General features: G+C 40.9%; 1 protein-coding gene across 1 annotated transcript in view; it reads right to left on the bottom strand.

Moving 5' to 3' along the window:
* CLYBL (citramalyl-CoA lyase) overlaps positions 1 to 19,467 on the bottom strand; it is a 103,516-nt gene that overhangs the window by 59,431 nt on the left and 24,618 nt on the right. The window contains exon 2 of the mRNA XM_062514936.1: positions 16,301 to 16,490. Within this exon, the coding sequence (XP_062370920.1) occupies positions 16,301 to 16,490 (190 nt within the window). The remainder of the gene's footprint in view (positions 1 to 16,300; positions 16,491 to 19,467) is intronic.

Genomic DNA, 19,467 nt, shown 5'->3' with positions numbered 1-19,467 from the left:
CTTCTCGCTTTTAATTCTGACTCTGAGAAATCTTGCCTTTAATTTGCTGACAATATATATGGCTATGGACAGTAAGAGGTGGTAATTCTCAGGCTAATGGTAAGGTAAATTGACCTATTAATGGGATCTGGGGAACACTTGCTTAGCCTCACTGATGGTGAAACTGCTATTAACTGGCTGCTGGATTCAGCAGCTTCAAGCACACTGTTTTTTAGTTCTGATACTTGCAGTGTCTATCCAGGCACTTTCAACAGAAGGAGGAACTGGCTTGAATTGCTTATCGAACTGCAACAGGTGAGGGAAGAGCACAGAGGGGGGGAAAAATAGCTCTTGGCAGTCATAAGTAAAATATATGATTTTCCAGTTACAATTAGAAAAGCAGTAAAAATGACACAAATTGTTTCAAGATCTTTAAACAGGACGAGCTGCTCATGGAGCTGGCAGGCTAATAGGAAAATGCATAACTGAGAATTTCCCTGGTAGTATAGCAATGGTACCAGTTTCATGTCTGTTGAGGATCCGATTTCTTGATTATGGTAGTAAACTAGGAATAGAACCACACAGGGACACATGCACTGTGATGCTTGAAAAAAAAGCCATAGACCAAAATGTATAAGCTGTGTCTGGAGCACAGATATAAATCCAGGTCTGTCTTATCTTAGGTTCATGTCCTGACTACCAAACTAGAAAGTCAGCTTCAGGACTAGATTTGGTCTGTAGCCCAGTTAGTATCTGCTTATTTAAAGCAAGGTGGAGAATGTCTCTATCACAGGAGTGCATACATATAGATGGAGAACCAGAGTTATTTAGGAAGTAGGGTGCTGCTGTCATCACTCCAGATAAGGACAAACAGACCTGTGCTCCTGGCTTCCTGGACAAGCTTTCTAACCACCAGGAAAATCACACGTCTGTTTCAGGAAGAAAAGGGACCTCAGGAGACCAGGTCATCCATCTACCTCCTCAAAGCAGGGTTAAATACCACTCTACACCAGGCTGATGAGGGCCTCATCCAGCCGGGGCTTGGGTACCCCTATGGAGCAAGGATAGACCAGTGCTCTGAACAACCTCTTCCAATGTCTGACCACCTGCATGGAAAAGACTTTATTCCCTTTGTCTCCAGTCAGCATCTTCCTTCAGGCAGGCTGTGGCTGTTGATTCCAGCCAGTCTTTGGCCTTCCTCATTATTATGTGCTTATATATGTGCTTACATATCCAGGTAATATTTCTGTATTCCTCCTTGATAGCCCATTCCTGCATCCATTTCCTGCATGCTTCCCTTTTTGTGTTTGAGTTAAATCAAGAGTTCCCTGTTCAGCAGCTGGCTGTCTGCCATGCCTGCCTAGCCTTCCACCCTTCAGATGATTTTTTTTGCATTTTGTACAGATTGTCACTGAAGTCTGACTAGCCCTTATGAGCTCCCCTGCCTTCAGGGGAAGCTTAATGTGGAATCATTTCTGTCTACCAGCTGAAGTCTTGCGTCCTTGCCTTCCTTGCTGTCCTCAGGATCATAAACTCCAGCATCTGACAGCTCCTGCAGTCAAAACTGCTATTGACTGACATTTCATTTTCATTCAGGATTCCAGCAAAGCATCCCCCTTAGTTAGTTGCTCTGCACTTGCACCAAAAATTTGTCTCTCCTGCATTCCAGAAATCTGGGTTTCTTGTGACCCATCACCTGCTCCTGTCATTAGATTCTAGCATGGTTAAGTTTCCCATGAGAGTCAGAAAGAATTTGAGATACTTCCTTCAGTTCTTTAAAGAAATATTTGTCCACAGTTCCTCCTTGATCAGTCACCATCAAGACATTCCCATATTCTGGCTTGCCCTCTGACCCTGATCCCTCAGCTTTCAGTAAGCCTTTTACCCATGCCACCATGGACATGACCATTATTTCCTTTTTCCTATCCTAGCCGTTTTCAAAGAAAAAGGCTATGGCTCATGTGCTTTGCGTGTGTCTCTTGTCAGAGTCTGCTAGGCAAATTTTGATTGCTCAAGGGTCTCAGACAGGAGATATATGTCTGATAACTATGGCATGAAAGAGACAACAAGCTACCAGAAGAGGACAGAAACATTGCTGAGTAGGGAAAAAGGCAGATTTTCAAGCACTTAAGAGCACATTCAGAGATTAGCAGCGTGGCTGGGAACAGGACTCTTGAATGCAGCTGACTAAAGTTAACTCAAGGCAACTATAACATGTTCCAGTGCTAAGGATGCTTCAAAATACCTGAAATTATGAAGCTGCATGATAAGGTAAGAACAAAGTCTATTGTTCATAATATCTATTGACTCTAGCTGGGTAAAGAAGAAGACAGGACAGAACAGGCTGATGTCATGATTTCATGACAGTTACTCAGCACTGGTGAAGCTGCTTCTGAAATGCGATTTCCAGCTTTAGCCACTTACTTCGAGAGAGGTGTTGAGAGACTGTGGAGGGCAGTGAAGATGTGAGAAAGCTTTTGACACTGCTGCATAAAGCAACTTCAAAGGAAATGTGCTAATGTGACAAATGATCCCAAATGGAAGTTCTAGTTTCTCCTGCCAGATACATTCATCGGTAAAACAAAACAAAATAAAAAAAGACACAATCCTATAAATGCTCTGCTTCACTCAAGGAACTGGGCTTGATACCCATAGCAGATTTACTACACGTACTAAGTTTACTAAGCAGTTATGGAGTTCAGGGTTTAAGAAAGCCACTTGTCTGGCTGACAAGGTGGGAACTTCCTGTGTGTAACTTGCCCATTTAAAAGGTAGCACAAGATCTCTTTTCTTGAAGAGTGAGAGTAAAAAAAGAGCCTATAGGCAGCCCCATGGGAAACCCCAGGCAAGACTTCATTTTGCTGAGAGGTTGATGCTTTTTTCCATTATTCCTCAGCAGCACCTCATTTGCTTTCCTGGCATTTCCTCACACCCCGTCTTCCACTTACCAATTCTTGGACCACACTGGAAAAGAGCCTCCTTACCTCCATCTACAGTAGACACAACCAGCTCATGGATGTTGCCTCTGCCATTATCTGGACTTCCTGCCACTACCCATTAAATATACACAATATATATTATAATTATATATTTTTTTTTTACTTTAGTCTGCTTTCCAACACTATGTGGCTTTGAAAGGTTAGACTTTTGGCTCTGTTCACCATTAGCAGAACAATGAAATCCCCGAGGTCCCATGGCGAAAAAAAAAAAAGGAGGGGGGGGAGGTCTCTGAGTCTCTGAGAGCCCTTGCTTATGGCAAAGAGCTGCTGCTCTTCCTGCAGGAAACATCACCCCCCTGAAGGCATGAGCCATGCAATGTTTTGTTATGTAGCACCACACCTCAATGAAGAGGTGGATGTAGGAAGAGGTGATGTCTGCTGACCAGGAATGGGAATTGCTGTCACAGGCTAGAAGCCAGTTGCTCTTTCTGCTAGTTTCTGTCAATTCACATCAAGCACTTCTCAGAGGTTGCATGAATCACCTCCAGCTACAAAGTAAAGCATATGTGTGCAGGGCTGCTCGTAACAGCCTCAAGCACTGAAAACCACAACCTACCTTCACATTTCTGGGCATTTCTTTTTCTCCTCAGCACTTCCACTGTACCTCATGGATGATAAGCAAATTTGACAACATGAAGCCGGATTCTGAGGTCAGGTGCTCTGGCTGGCAATACTCAGGCAATGCTGCTGTTATTTTCCACATGTTGGCCCTGAACAAGCTTCTACAAAGAATCTACTCCAGAAAAACACATACTCAGATACAAGAGTGCTCGGTGGCAGAGCCAAGAATCCTCCATCCTTCCTTCTCTCCCTAGCTATTCAACTCTTTCACAGTCAGGCAGCAGCCAGTCACAGCAGGCATAGGATCATCTGGAGGAGGGGTCTTCTGCTCAGTAAGCCCATAGCCCTCTTGCATCTCCATCTCTCTCTTCCAGAGACTGAAGGCAGCAGATGATGAGTATCCAGTCAGGTGATGTGGCTACAACTCCCTGGACATATGAGTCTCATTCCACATAATTTTTCTTTATTTCTCATTTGACAGCTGCTTCCATATGAAAAAGGAAGAGCTATACTAATTGACACAAGCTGAGGAGATAGATGAACATTTCAAAAACAACCTGTCTTATGGGCCAAGTCTGTATACCCTCCTGACAGCAAACCTGAAAACAAAATGCCAAAGCATTGCTCATTACTTAGGGGAGAAAGAAAGAAAGAAAGATAGATCCTTTACCAAGGACCGTGTGCTTCTGGGAGATACCAAGTTCATGTCCTTCCCGATGTGAGAAATCACAGGCACATTGTACTCTCATTTCTCTGAACATTCCCAGCATCTCGGAGGGCTGTGGCAATGGCTAAAAGATCCCTGTGTGCTTTAAAGCACCAGCTTTATGGACTGTTGCACATGGAATTAAAAAAAAATACAACACATTTGGAGGACAGATTTTTGAAAAAGAGACACAACAGAGGGTGAACAACTCTTTCTTATTCCTATTAGAATTCATTATCATTGGTGCAAAATGCACACAACGGTGTAAATCTTGGTCCTATTGACGCCAAATGATGTGAGTTTTCCAAACGAAATAATGGTTCCAAGGTTCTTCCTCCTAGCACTGCCTTCAGAGGAGGATAGGTAGCTTGGCAACTTTGATATTTTACAGTCTCATTTGTAATTATTGAAATTCTGTATTTGATAAGAAAGAAGAAAAGGAAAAGAAGAAAGAAGATAGAAGCCAAAAGAAGTTACTGTAAAATCTGTATTGGGTCAACAACACTGAATACGATGTTGCAAAATCTAGAAGAAATTGTCTGTCATGTTTTTGTGACTGGTAAGTTTATTAAGTGGATTCTTCTTAGCTACCCACACAGAAGATTACAAATTTCATTATTTCAATGCTGCAACTGTGATTAAGTAAAACCTTGGATTCTAACCACAGAACCTTTAAAACAATTTACAGGAGATGCATAATTCACAATTTTAAGCAATAAAAGTTTTGTTCTGCAATGGTGATTCTGGACAAAGATTTTTTTTTTAATTGAAATATGACATGGAACATACCATTATAGTTGCAGGACAAGCAAGTTCACCGTCCCACTCATCCCCTGTACTGCCCACAGCAACTGTATCAAAGTGTGCATGGAGAACTTCATCAGGGTGTCTGTGGAGCAGCTTGATGGGCCTTTCTGTAAAGGGATGAGTGCTCCTTCTGCACTGCTGTCAGTCTTCCTAGGGCTGGAATGCAGAGACAACCTCCCATGACAGCAGAAGGCCTTGGCGGTTATCCCACGCTCATTTGGATAACTGGGAATTAGCCACAAGGCATGTACAAATCAATGTGTGGGTAATATATGAATTATCAATTGTGGTATCTCTTCCTACTCAGTGTATTTCCTTTGTATTTGAGGCAGAACATGACCACTCCCAGATTTCACCTCATGCATATTTCACTCCATTTTTCCTTCCTGCACTATTTGTGCCATTTATCTTGTCCTATATTCACTTTCTTTTTTCCCCTACTTTTGGGAAAAGCATCTAATATCCCTGTAGCATTAGTTTTTCTTTGTTAATGTCAAAAAATGTTAATCCGTGAAGACTTGCTTCCCAGATAATGTTAATTCAGCTGCCAGTTTTATAATAGGATTATGCTTTCCAGGATTTAAAAATCCCACTTGTTAGCTACAAAACAGACTTCTACTAACAGCTATAAAATCTAATTTAATCCCTATTGGCATTAGCTAAATAGCTGAGGTATAATTTCTGTCTAGCAGCACTTAACACCCTGCTATTGCCATAAATATATAAAATTCTCTTTGAAGTTATAAAAGAAAATGTTTGGTAGGATAAACAGGGTCTCATGAGTCCAATCATATGTTATCTCCAAGGCATAACAAATGTTGTTTACATATTGTAAGGATTTGTGGACAGCGTATTTAAATAGATTCATTCATGTTTACATGTATTAATTTGCCCTTTTTCTCAAGAAAATGCATACCAAATTATGATCTATAAATATTCTATTTAAAAATAATTGGTTAATGAGTGGAAGATTTGGTCTGTGTGGAATCAAAGCTTAAAATGTAACCAAATAACCTGACTAAGCTGGAAGAAAATACAATTTTTTTCAATGTATCCCCTTTTAATACACAATTGCATTGTGAAACCTTAGAAGATAAAGTTATCTTAAGTCTGGCATTGGAGAAGCTATTTTGAAGCAATCTGGCAAGAGGCTGTAACAAGTAAGGAGGAAAGAACGAGCAACCCACGGTTTATAATCATCCTAAAATGAACAGCCAGGACCTTTAAAACCATTTATTCCCAAATGAGGAACAACACAAGGATTTATGGTCTTCTGCAGCTCAGTGATCAAAATAAAGAGAAGTATTTATAATTATTTTCTCCCAATCTTGAAATAACTGGTAAGTACATTGTTCTGGAGAGGGTAGCCCTACTGCACTGCAGTGAAAGAAGGATAGCAAAAGAGCCATTACAGCGATCCACAGTAGGCAGCACTATGTTATGCAGGAGTTAAATCAGCAATCTCAGAGCAACCAAGCTGCCTTAAAGATAGAAATTGTTAGCCAAACTCAGAAAACACTAGAATTTCATTTATGCTTTCAAAAAGACTCAAAGTGCTGATCAGACTCTACAGTCAGCTTATCACTTTCCTTATTGACAGACAAAAAGGCAGTTCATTTTGTGATATTATAACTGAAAGGAAAGATGAGCAACCTCAGCAAAGCAGCTGACATTAACATCCAAATCTGTTGTAGGCTGGATTTGCAGACATGTGCAGCTGTTTTTGGAGAGTTACACAATATACTTTGGACAGTACATTTAGATATGCTAACAACTGCACATGTTCCATGCAGCTATAAAAACCACTGTCAAAACAGCAACTTTTCAAATGCAGCTGGATGTTTTGACTTACCCATAAAGAAGAAAAAAACTGGCAAGTTTTTAACTTCTTTGTAAAATAATTTCTTGCTTGGAAGCCCAAACTCTGGACATGGCAACGTATAACCTAGGGATTCATTAGGAGCTTTCATGCCCCTGGAGCCTACTGCATACTGTGGAGCCAGCAGAGCCATGCAGGTTTAGATGGGAATAAACAAATGCATGACTTCTTAATGCTCCATCCCTGTTTGTTATGGCTTTTACAACAGGAACTAGAAAAACTTGCATGTTGTGTTTTATTCTGTATGTGAGTGCACATTAGAATTGTGGTTCTGGATGCCTTCTACTATCGGTGAGAGATTTTGGGTATCAGCTTGTTCCGTGAAAGTGTATTCTTTTGGTGTATAAAGCACAGCTTTAGAGTCTTTCACAATTTGGAGAAGAAAGTAATTCAAAGAATATGTAAAAAACAGGGCTTTAGGAAATCGTAATCCATGTGTTTTGTCTTCTGTTGAACAGAGATAAATTGCTCCACTCTAAGTTAAAGGGATGTCATGGCATGAGTTTGATTCATGGTGGAAATAAAAGGCTGGGTTTGGACAGTTCTATGCTTATTTTGCAACTAGTACAGTTCACATGCCTTCAATTCAATATATGCTGGTGTATAGGAAGAAGTTCAAACTCCCTAAGGGCTTAATTCTGAGTTACTAATTTAGGCAAAAATGTCCTTAATTCATTGTGAAATGTTATCTGAATAAGGACAGCAGAATCTATAGCACCATCAGTATTGTGGACTGCTGGTCATACAGTGGAAGGAAATGAGGCTTTTGCATAGGCACTGGTGCTTTAGTTCCCAACACTGAGTGCTAGGATCCTTTTATCTGGTCTCCAGGAGAATAGTAGATGAACCCAAAGACACAGATGTTAAACATAATGTTTTTTTGGGAATCTTGGCAGCTGACACCTGCCAAGATTCCCGAGCCTAGCCATGACAACACACACCCTCATCTTCATCTGCAATTTCCATGTGTATAGTTATGCTGTTTCTCCACCTGACATCAAAAATTCTTTTCTCTTACCCAGCATCTCACCACATTTTCTTGTTTTGCTACCTAATAACACCACTAAACCCCAGGTGAAGAGGTATTGTTTAAACAGTTTGATAAAATAAACCACAGATTTCCCTATAATCTTCTGAATTTCTGCGAGGTTCTTCCCATTCTTCAGTGGGACAGGTCCAGCTTTGATGGCACCAATGCATTAGGAAAAGTACCATGCATTTCCAATTTTCCTTCCCTAGCTATTTTGCCCAAATCAGACCACAGCACCACTGTACCATGGCCTGTGACCATAGAGGTACCTTGTAGACAAGTTTACCAAAGGGGGCGAGGGCTGTCTGTGTGTCCTACCACTTTCTGGTCCATGTTCCTGTTCATGGAGGTCTGTGGGTTTCCTCATGCTTCGCTTGCCACTCTGTTTTCGAAGTGTGGGCCTTGCAATGAGGAAGAATAAGCAGGATGGACTACTGGCTATGAGCACAAAGAAATCTTAAGTTCAAGACTAGGTTTCAAGGTTAATTGCAATAGAAACTTGGATACACAGACACATTTCGATGCCTGCTCACTGCCAACAAACAAAAAGCAAAGGAGATCTGGGGTAAACAGTATTAAGTGCTGAGTACCCCTATGACTGAGAGAGGGGCAGTACCTTTATTGTTTCCTCATCCCCTGGTGCCATTGCAGCCCTGACAACACACAACACAACACAACACAACACAACACAACACAACACATACAAAAAAGGTTTTGTAGGCTTTGCATACAAAAAAAGTGCGCAAATTTGATTCCACAGATTGTTTTTCAGCTACCCATGTAAACTGAAATTTTTTTAGTATTAGCTTGGTTTTCTGCAGCACACTTGAAACTCAACAGCTCCCTTCAAACTGATAGGTGCTCAATGGCTGTGTAGCCAGGTCCTTACTGCTGTGAGAACAGATAAAATATTGACAGTTGATCCAGAAATGTGTAGGAACATTCTACATTCTAGTCCTGTAGTTAGCCTTCAGTACTGAGGTATGCTGATGTGCCTGTAGACAGTTGACAACACACAAAAGCCAAAGGACTGTGACTTACATGTCTATACAAATATTAACTGTATGTTTTAAAATATTTTCCCAGGTCTATTAATGTATTCTTGTCTGAAATCCCTGTTAATACTGAGCCAAGACATTTTCCCTAGGTTTCTAGACACCATTCTGTCAGCAGTAATAGTTATATCAGTACATGTCCACGTCGAACTTAATTGGATACATCTGAATCAGTGGAAAAGAAATAACTGGCAATTCAAAGGCTCTGCTCGAAGAGAAACAGGCATTACTGAGCTCATTAAGAAGAAAATTGCTGAATATTGCGATCTCCTTATGAATCCTCAAATCTTTATGTAAGGAAGATGATTGGCTTGTAGAGTAAAACAATAGGAACAAAAACTTTTATTGTCACAGTCAGTACTCAGGAGTGGCAGTTCTTCCAGGACCATGGTGGGATTAATGAGGAAATGAAAACACTTTACAACTTTCATAAAAATGTATATTCATCAGAACTCTTCAAGGATCAAAAAGGCCTTGCAGAGTTTCACCATACAGTTCAGCTCCCCTACAATAAACCAGAGAGACTTTTGGACTCCCCAATTCCTACATAAGAAATTTCCCATGCTTCTCAGACTTTTAATAATGGCAAGCCACTGGGGAAAGCAGCATTCCCATTTTAATTTTGTGCATCTTTTGAAGAGAAGTCACCCTACTATGCGCCTGTGTACATTTAATCATTCTCTACACACTTTATCAGCAAGCCTTCTCCCTGTAGGAGGAATACAATTAGGTACAGTACTAATTTATTATAAATAAAGCAAAGACCTGGTAAAATAACCTAGTTATCAATGTTTCATGCAACTGTGCCTATGAAGTACTAGCTAACAGTCTCACTATGAGCCTAGAGAAATACCTGCAGCATTGATAAATCCTAACCAACATGACTTTATTAAAAAAAAAAAAGACTATCATCATATAATGCAGGAAAACTGTTGGTTTTAATTGAAGTAACTAGAGATTTATGGAAACCAACTGGAGCTTTCTTCCACTAATACAATAAAATCCTTCAATACCATCAATAAGGAAATACATTTCAACAAAGAAAGCCTTGAGGTTTTTTTTTATGCATACCACGTTTACCCATTTTATGCATTTATCTCCACCCCTGAATTTAGTTGAAGCGTTGTTTTAGATGCAAGAGCCTCTTGTCATCAATGATAAGGAATAAAAAGGTCAGAAGGTCTCAGATTAAGGGGAAAATGGTAGGCAAGGATGCCTTCTCTCTGGCGTGCTGTTTGTTCTGACCCTAGGATCAGATCACTAGAGAGATGGAGGAGGCATTCAGGCATTCTCATAGGGAGAAATCTCCATAAAATCAGCATGTTTGTGGATGATCTGCTCCTCAACTGTAATGAACTAAGAGTCATCTCTTACATATGTGTTATTCATAATGGAACACTTTGAAAGGTGGCCAGGCTTTAATCCTATTTTTAAAAACAGACAATTCAAAAGAATTAATTAATCTTTCCCTCTTCCATGACATAGCATAACGCAATTTTAAGTGGCACTATGATATTAGGTAGAACACATTTATGCTATGATTCTAAGAGAGCATGCTTCAGATTAGTAAAATAGGTCCTTCCCTATACCTCCTCTTAACACAACTAAACTTCCCTTCACTGCTGAGGAAACTGAGGAGAACAGAAGATACTCAGGAACCACCACTTCCCCTCTCAAGGAAGGAACACAGGGAAAGGACAGAGCTGAGGCTTCCTCTTCCCCAGATTCTCTTACTGAAGTGCTGGAGGAGAGAGCAACCTTTTTTCTAAAAGACACAAAGAGACATAATGATGATTAACATTAAATAAAGCTTAGGGCCTAAAAGTGTAATGAGTCTGACATAATTTTACAGTGCAGCCCTGATTATCAATATTTTTTATTGGATGAATGAGGTCTATATAGTTCCTGAGGATCAACAATAAAATTTCCTATTTTCAAGTGTTTTATGTTAGAGGGCTGCACAGACGTTTCTCAGCCATATGTACACTCCAAGGGATTGATTTTACACCTCTGATACGAAAAAAAAAAACATGAGCAGAGGGAACATGGGGCTTTGTTTTGATTCTTAATTATAACACCGGCATTCCCCATGGAAAGAAAAGGCCAAATTCTAGCACTTTCAAAATTTGCCTGAGAGAATTTTCAAAGGTCGTCTCTGGCAGGAGGGACCGTGCCCTGACTGACCTGATGGCACTAAAGGGAGCTGCAGAGTGCATTGTATTATCCCAGATTTTCAAAACCACCCTGCAGACCACAAACAAGATAAAGCCCAAAATGGCATTGGTTTGGAGTTGTCAAAATTCTCCAAAACTTTTGCCAAGGACTCAGAAAGATACACAAAGACTACAGCAGCAACCCCAATTGCTCTCTTGCTAGGCTGACCTGGCAGCTAACACCTCCTGGATGCTCTGAAGAACAGCACCACCAAGACAGGATCCTGCTGGAAAAAATGCAGCTCTAGAAAACCCTCTTGTAATTGTGGTAATTTTACATAACCCATGAGGACTAGCTACAAAATCTCAGCTCACTATGTCCTTGGAAAATGAATGCAATGACATAGAAATCTTCCTTACTCCAACAGGAAGAGAAAACTTTTCCACCTGATAATAGATCCACCTGACCTACAAGCACAGTGAGTAATGCAGCTCTACAGAGAAAAGCTATAGCAGGGACTGCTGGCTTGGCTGAGAGCCCTTGAGACAGTTCAGTTCCTATACAGAGATCTTTCAATTTCATAAGATGCAATTCAACTTGCTGACTTATATGAATCATACAAGCATGCCAATGCAGCCATTTTTAAAACCTTTTTATTTTTTACAATCAAAATGAAGGCATATTCAGACCTTTTCCTGTGAGGAGCTGAAATAGATACAGGCTATTTCTTTTGTCTCTAAGAGCGTGAAGCATTTGTGACATATCAACACTGCAATCTGTATTATTTCTAATGTTACAGTTTTAGAATTTTTATGTGAACTGTTCACTTTAAAATATCACCAAGCCCATAAAATGCATAACAACACTTGAGAAACTTCACATTTACATCATTGGCAAAGAAATCCTATCATTGTCTGTGAATAGTACCTCAGGAAAGGTAACTTCCCTTTACTAATATTCAATTGTTCCCGCAACCAAAACTTAAATTTCTGTTGTAGAAATACCCAATGTCTTACAGAGTCAGAAACCTTGAAAGGCAGCTGATAGTCTAAATCATGTGGCACTATGCATCTGAACCTCTAAAAACAACATGTGGATCCCCAACCAGAATTCAAGAACAGCATGACTTGTAGGGCATTGTTCATCAAGACTAAAGCTACCTTTATAAAAGAAATTTTCAGCAACACCAGAATATCTTCCTGTCACCTTTCCTATTCTGAATTTCTGAAGACCTTCTACTGCTCTGCCTGGTCCCAAAGGTGTTGGAAAAGCCCCTGTGCTACCTTATACCAGGATCAGGTCTAACCCTACTTTCAGGTTTAGTACTCAGTATACTATAACAACTTTGCCTTTTAGCCATCTCTTCCCACTCATTCCCCTCAGAAAATTCACTGAAAATTTTTCTCCTTGTGAATGCTGTGAAGTTGTTTCTGTTTCTCTGATTTAGTCAAAATATCAAATAAGATTGAAAAGAAGGAGAAAGAGATGACACCTGAAGTTGTGGTCAGTTCTGTAGCTCTTGAAGGTAAGAAATGCAGGCTCTGACGTGGTAATGAGATTAGGATATGGGTATGGGTTCCCCTCTTCTGGTGCTCTCTGTCAGCCATTAGGAAATATAATCATCAGGGTAAGGCACAGGGAAGGAAATCTTTCAAAACTTAATTGAAAACATTGCATAGAAAATAGTTAAATATTTTTATTTTATGACCGCAGCTTCAAAAGCTGCTACTGCAACCAAATACAGTTTCACAAATGTTATCAGTGTCAGTGATAGGAAGCTCATCTTATAGAGAGGCTGACATGCCAGATTATTGATTTGTTGAATTTTAACTTAATTCTAATATAAATCACACAGCATCTTGTTAAAATAGATCCATTAGATGTAGTTCAAACTTGCTGCTTGGACTTCATGAAAATGAAGATCTGTAGACAGGCAAGTTTAGCCCAAGGAACTGTGAACCTTCAGTCAGGTCCTGGTTTTTCCCAAATTCAACATTTCTGAAACAGTTTTCAGGAAGCCCATAAGTAGCATTTTAAGAAATATAAGACACAGCAATAAATAGTCAAATTCATCAGTACTGTTTAAGAATAATGAATAAAGGACAGACTCAGAATTGCTGTGTTTCCTGGTGGGCTTTTTTCCCCTCAGTTAGAAATGACCCATTTACAATGGGCCACTGAACACTGTACTTCAATGCATGTTCTTGACATATGTTTCACGCAAGGTCTCCAAACACCTCACAAACATTAATAAATTAAGCTTCAAGAGCAATAATAATTTTAGCTTCACATTCATAGAACCTAAGTCTCAAACTCTTCCTGAGTATCTGTGGCAGATCTAAAAATGAAATTCAAACTTCCAATCACTTTGAATTAGCCTTCTCTACTAAATCATGCAATCACAAGAGTCTGATTCAGGTTGGAAGAGATCTCAGGAGACCATGTCAAAGCAGCACTAACTACTGCTCTACACCAGGCTGATCACAGCTTCATCCAGCCAAGGCTTGAATACCCTCAGAGAGGAAGGATACACCACCAGTGGACAACCTCTTCCAGTCTCTGACCACCTGCATGGGCAAGATATTTTTCCCTTGCCTCCAGTCAGCATCTCCCCTCATACAGCCTGTGCCCAGCTTCTTTTTCCTTGCACCATTTCTGAGTTCCTCTGAGAAGAGTCTGGCTCTGCACCCATTCAGCTCCCTTCAGGAAGCAAAGTGTCCATCAAGACCCAACTCAGCCATCCCATCTCCAGGATGAAGAAACCCAGCCCCTCAGCCTCTCCTGCTGTGCCACGATCAGCCTGATGGCCCTTCATGGGCTCCTTCCCATTGGTCAGCCTCTCTCTTGTCCTGGGATCCACAGCTTGGCACAGGGACTCCACAAAGAGACTGTCAAAACCAAGTGGAGGGGAAGGAACCCTTTCCCTGGACTGGCTGGGTGCAGCTGTGCCAGCACAGCCCTGGGCATGGTTGGCCAACATTGCTACAAGGAAACACCACTGTCCCTGTGCAGCTTGTTGTACAGCAGCACCCAGGGCGTTTGGGACAAAGGTGCCTTTCTCCAGGCTTCCCAGGAGAACATCCTGGGAACATCCCCCAGCCTTGACCTTTCAGTGATGGCAGACGGCAGCTTTGCAATGACACACGACAGCTCCCTCAGAGGCCTCCAGTGTGTCCTGTCTGGTACCATAGACCAGCTTATTTAAATAGACCCTAACTCCATCCTCCCCTACTGTGGCTGCTCCCTCCCTCCCCCGAGTTTTGCTTCTAGGCCTGAGACTGGGCAGACTTTGACAGTAAAGCCTGCAGTTTCATGGAGCAGTGCATCCATCTGACTGGTTTTCCTTCTCATTTCTACTGCTGATACACTTGTAGTAACCAGTTTTGCTGTCCTGCTCATCCCTCACCAGTTTTGATTCCAGACAAGCTCTGACCTTCCTCATTCTGCTCCTACAAGCCTGGACCACACTTTTCTGTTGCTTCTTGGTAGCTTGTCCCTACTTCTACCTCCTGTCTGCTTTCTTCTTGCATTTAAGCTCAGGCAGGGGCTCATCTGTCATCTCAAGTTTCCATTACCAATTTTCCCCCTAATTTCTTTGAAATCTCATACCCAGTGGCACAACTTCATTTCAACAGAGCTAGAATTTTACCACCCTTGAGAAATTACTACTGTCAGCTTTGTCGTCTTGATCATAAAATATTGGTTTTCTGTCATTGTTTATTAGAAATAAATGCTTATGCTATAAATTATTTGATATAATTAAGCTGCACCTAAAAATACTTCAGTTTGATACACAACTGTGTATCATCTTGCATCATCTTACAGCAGCAGCCTCTGAAATGTGATGAAACAACACTAATTCACTGTGACAGGAGATATAACTTAGTCTTTCAGCACAGAATTTTAGCAACTGAAAAATGTTTTCCAATCACCTTCAGCAGGAACATCCAGTAGTGCTATTTTCACTTTTCAGAATTAAAAGAGGTACATGTAAACTCTGAAAAATTTTTCATTTCCAACATACTTGTAAACAGCTGAAGGTTAAAGACAGCACTATCCAAGAGAGTCCTTCTGGAAAGCATTAACTTACAAGAAAAAGAAAAGAGTAACATTTTTGAAAAGACATGAGAAAATTTTTAAGCCTGTTTTCCTAACTTTCTGGATAAGACATTTATACTCAAAGCCTAAACACTGCTTGCTGTAGTCTGAAACATGGAGACACAGTAAGGAAAACCAACAAATACGAAAATAATGTGACAGCATTTCCTATTAAGAAATAGCTTTCCTATTGAGAAATAGGAAAAATTTGCACCAATTTCTTGTGTACTTTGTTTAAAATGGCTGACTTGGCAGTTACCTTTAAGGTTGGACTCAGTGATCTTAAAGGTCTTTTCCAACCTAAATGATTCTATGATTTTAAGACATGGAACATACTAAAATTGTTACTTCCATATATTAAAAAAAATGAAATTGTTTGGAAGCAACATTGAATGCATGCTGGATCATTCTCTCATTTTCCACAGTTTATCGTTAACAAAAACTTGTCAAAGGTACTTGATCCATCTACATCCATCTCCCACTCTGCTCTCCATCCCTGTTCCAAACACTGATATGCTCATGATCTAACTTCTTCCTTTAGAAACATCCCTAACAGCATTTCCCCCCAGAATTTCAGGAGGTGTCTTTCCAAACACCCCAAAGCTCAAACCCAGACTCACACTGTTCTCCTCACAATCTGAAGATTGCTTTTATTTCTATAACAAACCGCCCACTTGGTGATTCTGAACTAACGCTTCCTTTCCCACTTCTCTTCTTACAGACTGTTTCTTCCTCTTCCCTAAGAACTGTGTTGCAATAATAACAGTATCTCCCACTCTTCTGTGATGACAGCTTATGCCCAGCTCTGTATTCCTGCAAAACTCCCTCCCCGCTTACTCACACGGGATCTCTTTGAGTTCCGGGTAACCAGATTTTCCCAACGCCTTCACAAAGCCTATCACTGTGACATTACTTTGTATATCTTAAGAGTTATCTTTGTCCTTCTGGTTGTCACTTCCCCAAGGCGAAGGCAATATTTTTCCACAAGTTCTCTTTAATGCTGATTGTATCACACAGATAGTTTTTAATTACCTTTCTGTTCAGAGCCACACCGTCTTCACAGTCCAACACTGCACAATCTACATTTAATGATGGGATTTTTCTTATCTTCTTTTCATCATCCGCAGGTACATACAGCACAGCCCGTCTGGGAACATACTTGTGTGATGATGTAAAGTGATAACTAAGCTTAGGAACACCAACTGGCACAGGAGAATCCACCCTGTAAAGGATATTGTTGAAATTAGACTATTGGCAGCAATGCTGTAAATAATACTTGACTGTATTTTAAAAGCAAAACATTCCTACCTAGACAGTGGCTGGTTTTGGGGTTTTATATCTATTTTTTCCCTTTGGAAGAGCAAAGTTAGGGAGATATCAGTATTACAGTTAATTACAATATAAAACTCCAAAACCACTGTGTTCAATAGAAGTTGCAAACTTAATCATAATTGAAGACCTGCCAGGGCTGAGGTTTATCCATGCAGCCTTAATTACACTGCCTGTTCTGGGTGCTATGGCAAGTATGAAATACAGAAGGGTGGCTGTTGGTTTTTCTGCTGTCACAGGACTCCTCTGTACGATGCAGACAGTGCTGGGAATGGATCAGGACTGCTCTGGGGAGGAGGCTGCTTATCTGCCACATTTCCTCCAGGAGCTGGATGTCATGCTGTGAATGAAGCGGGGGTGCTGGTTAAAACAAACACAGGTTTACAAAGTTCATTTTGCAAACTTAGTTATATCAACAAATGTATTTGCATACAAATTTTAAATAAGCAAGATGGATGGAGGGGGAAATGAAGAAAACAGAATGCAAACCCCATGTAGTGCAGAGCCTCGCTATTCTCTTCAGACCTTCAGATCCACAGCACAGATTTCCATTGACAGAGTTCATAAACCCACCAGTGTCAGCAGCGGGTTTTTGGCTGTGGTGTCTTTTAAAACTTGTAAATGCTTTGTGCACCACACTTCAGTGCAGATGTGAGTGCCACATGGCTTGAGAGGATAACATCCCTGTGGCCCATAGGTGTGAGGCCTGGGGTGGTCTCCACCAGGTGCTGACATTCCTGGTGAGGGTCCAGCTAACCCGTTCCAGGCAGGAGCTGGGTTAGTGCACTTGGAGGCTGTGGGACTGCCAGAAGAGGATGCTCTTGAGTGCCATGGGGAGCTTGCTTTGCTCCATAATTACAAGCATAGAGAAAGAAATTATAGAGGGTGCCACTGTGTTTCTTGGCCTTCCAAATAAACCCCCTTGCCTGCTCTTGTTCCTCCCCACTGCATGCTATACCCCCCCCCCCCCCCCCGGCGTATTCTGCTATATCAAAGTTGAGGACAAAATAATACAATTTACCTTCATACTAAGCACAAGGCACTTACACCACAAAATAATCCTACCATATAACACCATTATGCATTATCATGTATATTATTCAGCACTTTGAATAATGCAAGGCTTTCCTAGCACCATGCTGAACATGTCATTATCGCATCATGTCAGGGACCCATGCATTTTCCTTTGCCCCTCTTAATAATGCTTCCTAAGTTGCTACACTTGGATGACACATAGCTACACACACATGTGGGTTTTCTTCAAAGCAAATATGACTAATGCTCTCAAATGCTTGGAAATTAGTTCAGTCAATCTAAATCAAAGCCAATGTGGTATGTCACTGACAGACCACTGTAATATTCGCCTTTCTAAACTGAATCTGTTGAAGAACCCTCTCTTCCCCTGGAATGTGCACCCTAAAAGCTGAATATAAGACTTGGTTAAAAATATGAAGAAAGTCTTCATCACATTTTACCTCAGTAACCTAAATTGAAAAGGAAAACTATTCTGTCATCTCATCTGCTGCATCTCTGCATATCCTGTGTGGATCCACATTAAGAGCCTACACAAACCACTGCCAGGCTCTTCTTTTCAACATGCCTGGTATTGCTTAATTCAGTTTAAGAAATGGGACAGCTTGGCAGTTAAATAGAAATTATTTCATTAAAAGTGCCAGTGTTACCCTTGTTAATAATAACAACAGCTTCAAGATGCAGGTGGTGGAGGTCATATCAACACCTGGAGACATGTAATTGAGATTCACTGAGCCCCTCTTTGCTTCTCTCTCACAAACTACTTCACATTCCCTGCTTCAGGCTGAAGTGGGCATGGTAACAGAACTTGTGGCAACTCAAGTGGCTGCTAGACAAATCCACTTATCTCATTTTCTTGCAGTAGTACACTTTAGGAGAGCAAGGACGAGGGGGAAGAGTGGTTTATCTCAAATGGAAAGAAGAGGATCTTTTTTCAGTGTGACACAGAGGTCAGTAAAGAAGTCTGCAGTCCTTCTCTAAACATATATGAGGGAACAAAAGTGATTAGTTTCTATTCTCTTTCTCTGATGGCTTCAGCCTCGTGGTTCCCAAGGGCACAAAGGAGTCAAAAGAGCTCAGGCCATTAATAGTTAACTCCAGCCTAGAGCCAAGCAGCCCCTGAAGCACCCTTAATGACTGCCTCTCACCAACCCTCCAACCCGACAGAAACCTGATAGACGTGCCTAACACCATAATCTCAGAGCATGCTGAGATGAGATGTATCTTCTGTCACACACGTTTCCCAGGATTTCTTCTGGGCTGTCATCAAACCAAGGGCTGTTTGGCCAGCCGTTTTCCCTCTCGCTGCTGCAAGCCCCATGAAGGCAGCCCTGCCCTGCATACCACACACAATGGCATGTACTGTTGTGTAGGTGAAAGCACCATTACCTGCAGACCAGATTTAGTCAGGTGTCACCATCCAGGTCTGTGAACTTGTGTTTAGATGGAGCAACAGTACAGTTTCCTCAGCAGACACCTGATTCCAAACAAGTGACAGACCTAATCCATTAAAACGCCATCACTTAATAGGCTTAATGCTGGAAATGCTACTGCCTGGTGGCTATTGGGATCTCCTCCTCAGCTAAACAACTTTGTAGCCACATGGGCTCAAACAACAGGTTTCTCTGGACACAAATTATTGTAAAAAATATACTGTCGATGTGTCAGATTTTTAGTTTTATGGGATATCTTAGCAAGGTGAAGAAGAAATAATTTTTTTCAAAAGGTACGGCCAGGAAAAAAATATATACAGCAGGAGCTGGTGTCAATGGACCAACACAGAAACTTTCTCCTTTCAAAACTAAGAGCTCTAGGAATATTCATATAAAATAAGACTT

The sequence above is a fragment of the Cinclus cinclus genome, chromosome 2 (assembly GCF_963662255.1).
Source record: "Cinclus cinclus chromosome 2, bCinCin1.1, whole genome shotgun sequence".
In the NCBI taxonomy this organism is placed as follows: Eukaryota; Metazoa; Chordata; class Aves; order Passeriformes; family Cinclidae; genus Cinclus; species Cinclus cinclus.
The sequence above is the reverse complement of the archived record's forward strand: the minus strand, read 5'-3'. Positions and strand labels throughout refer to the sequence as shown.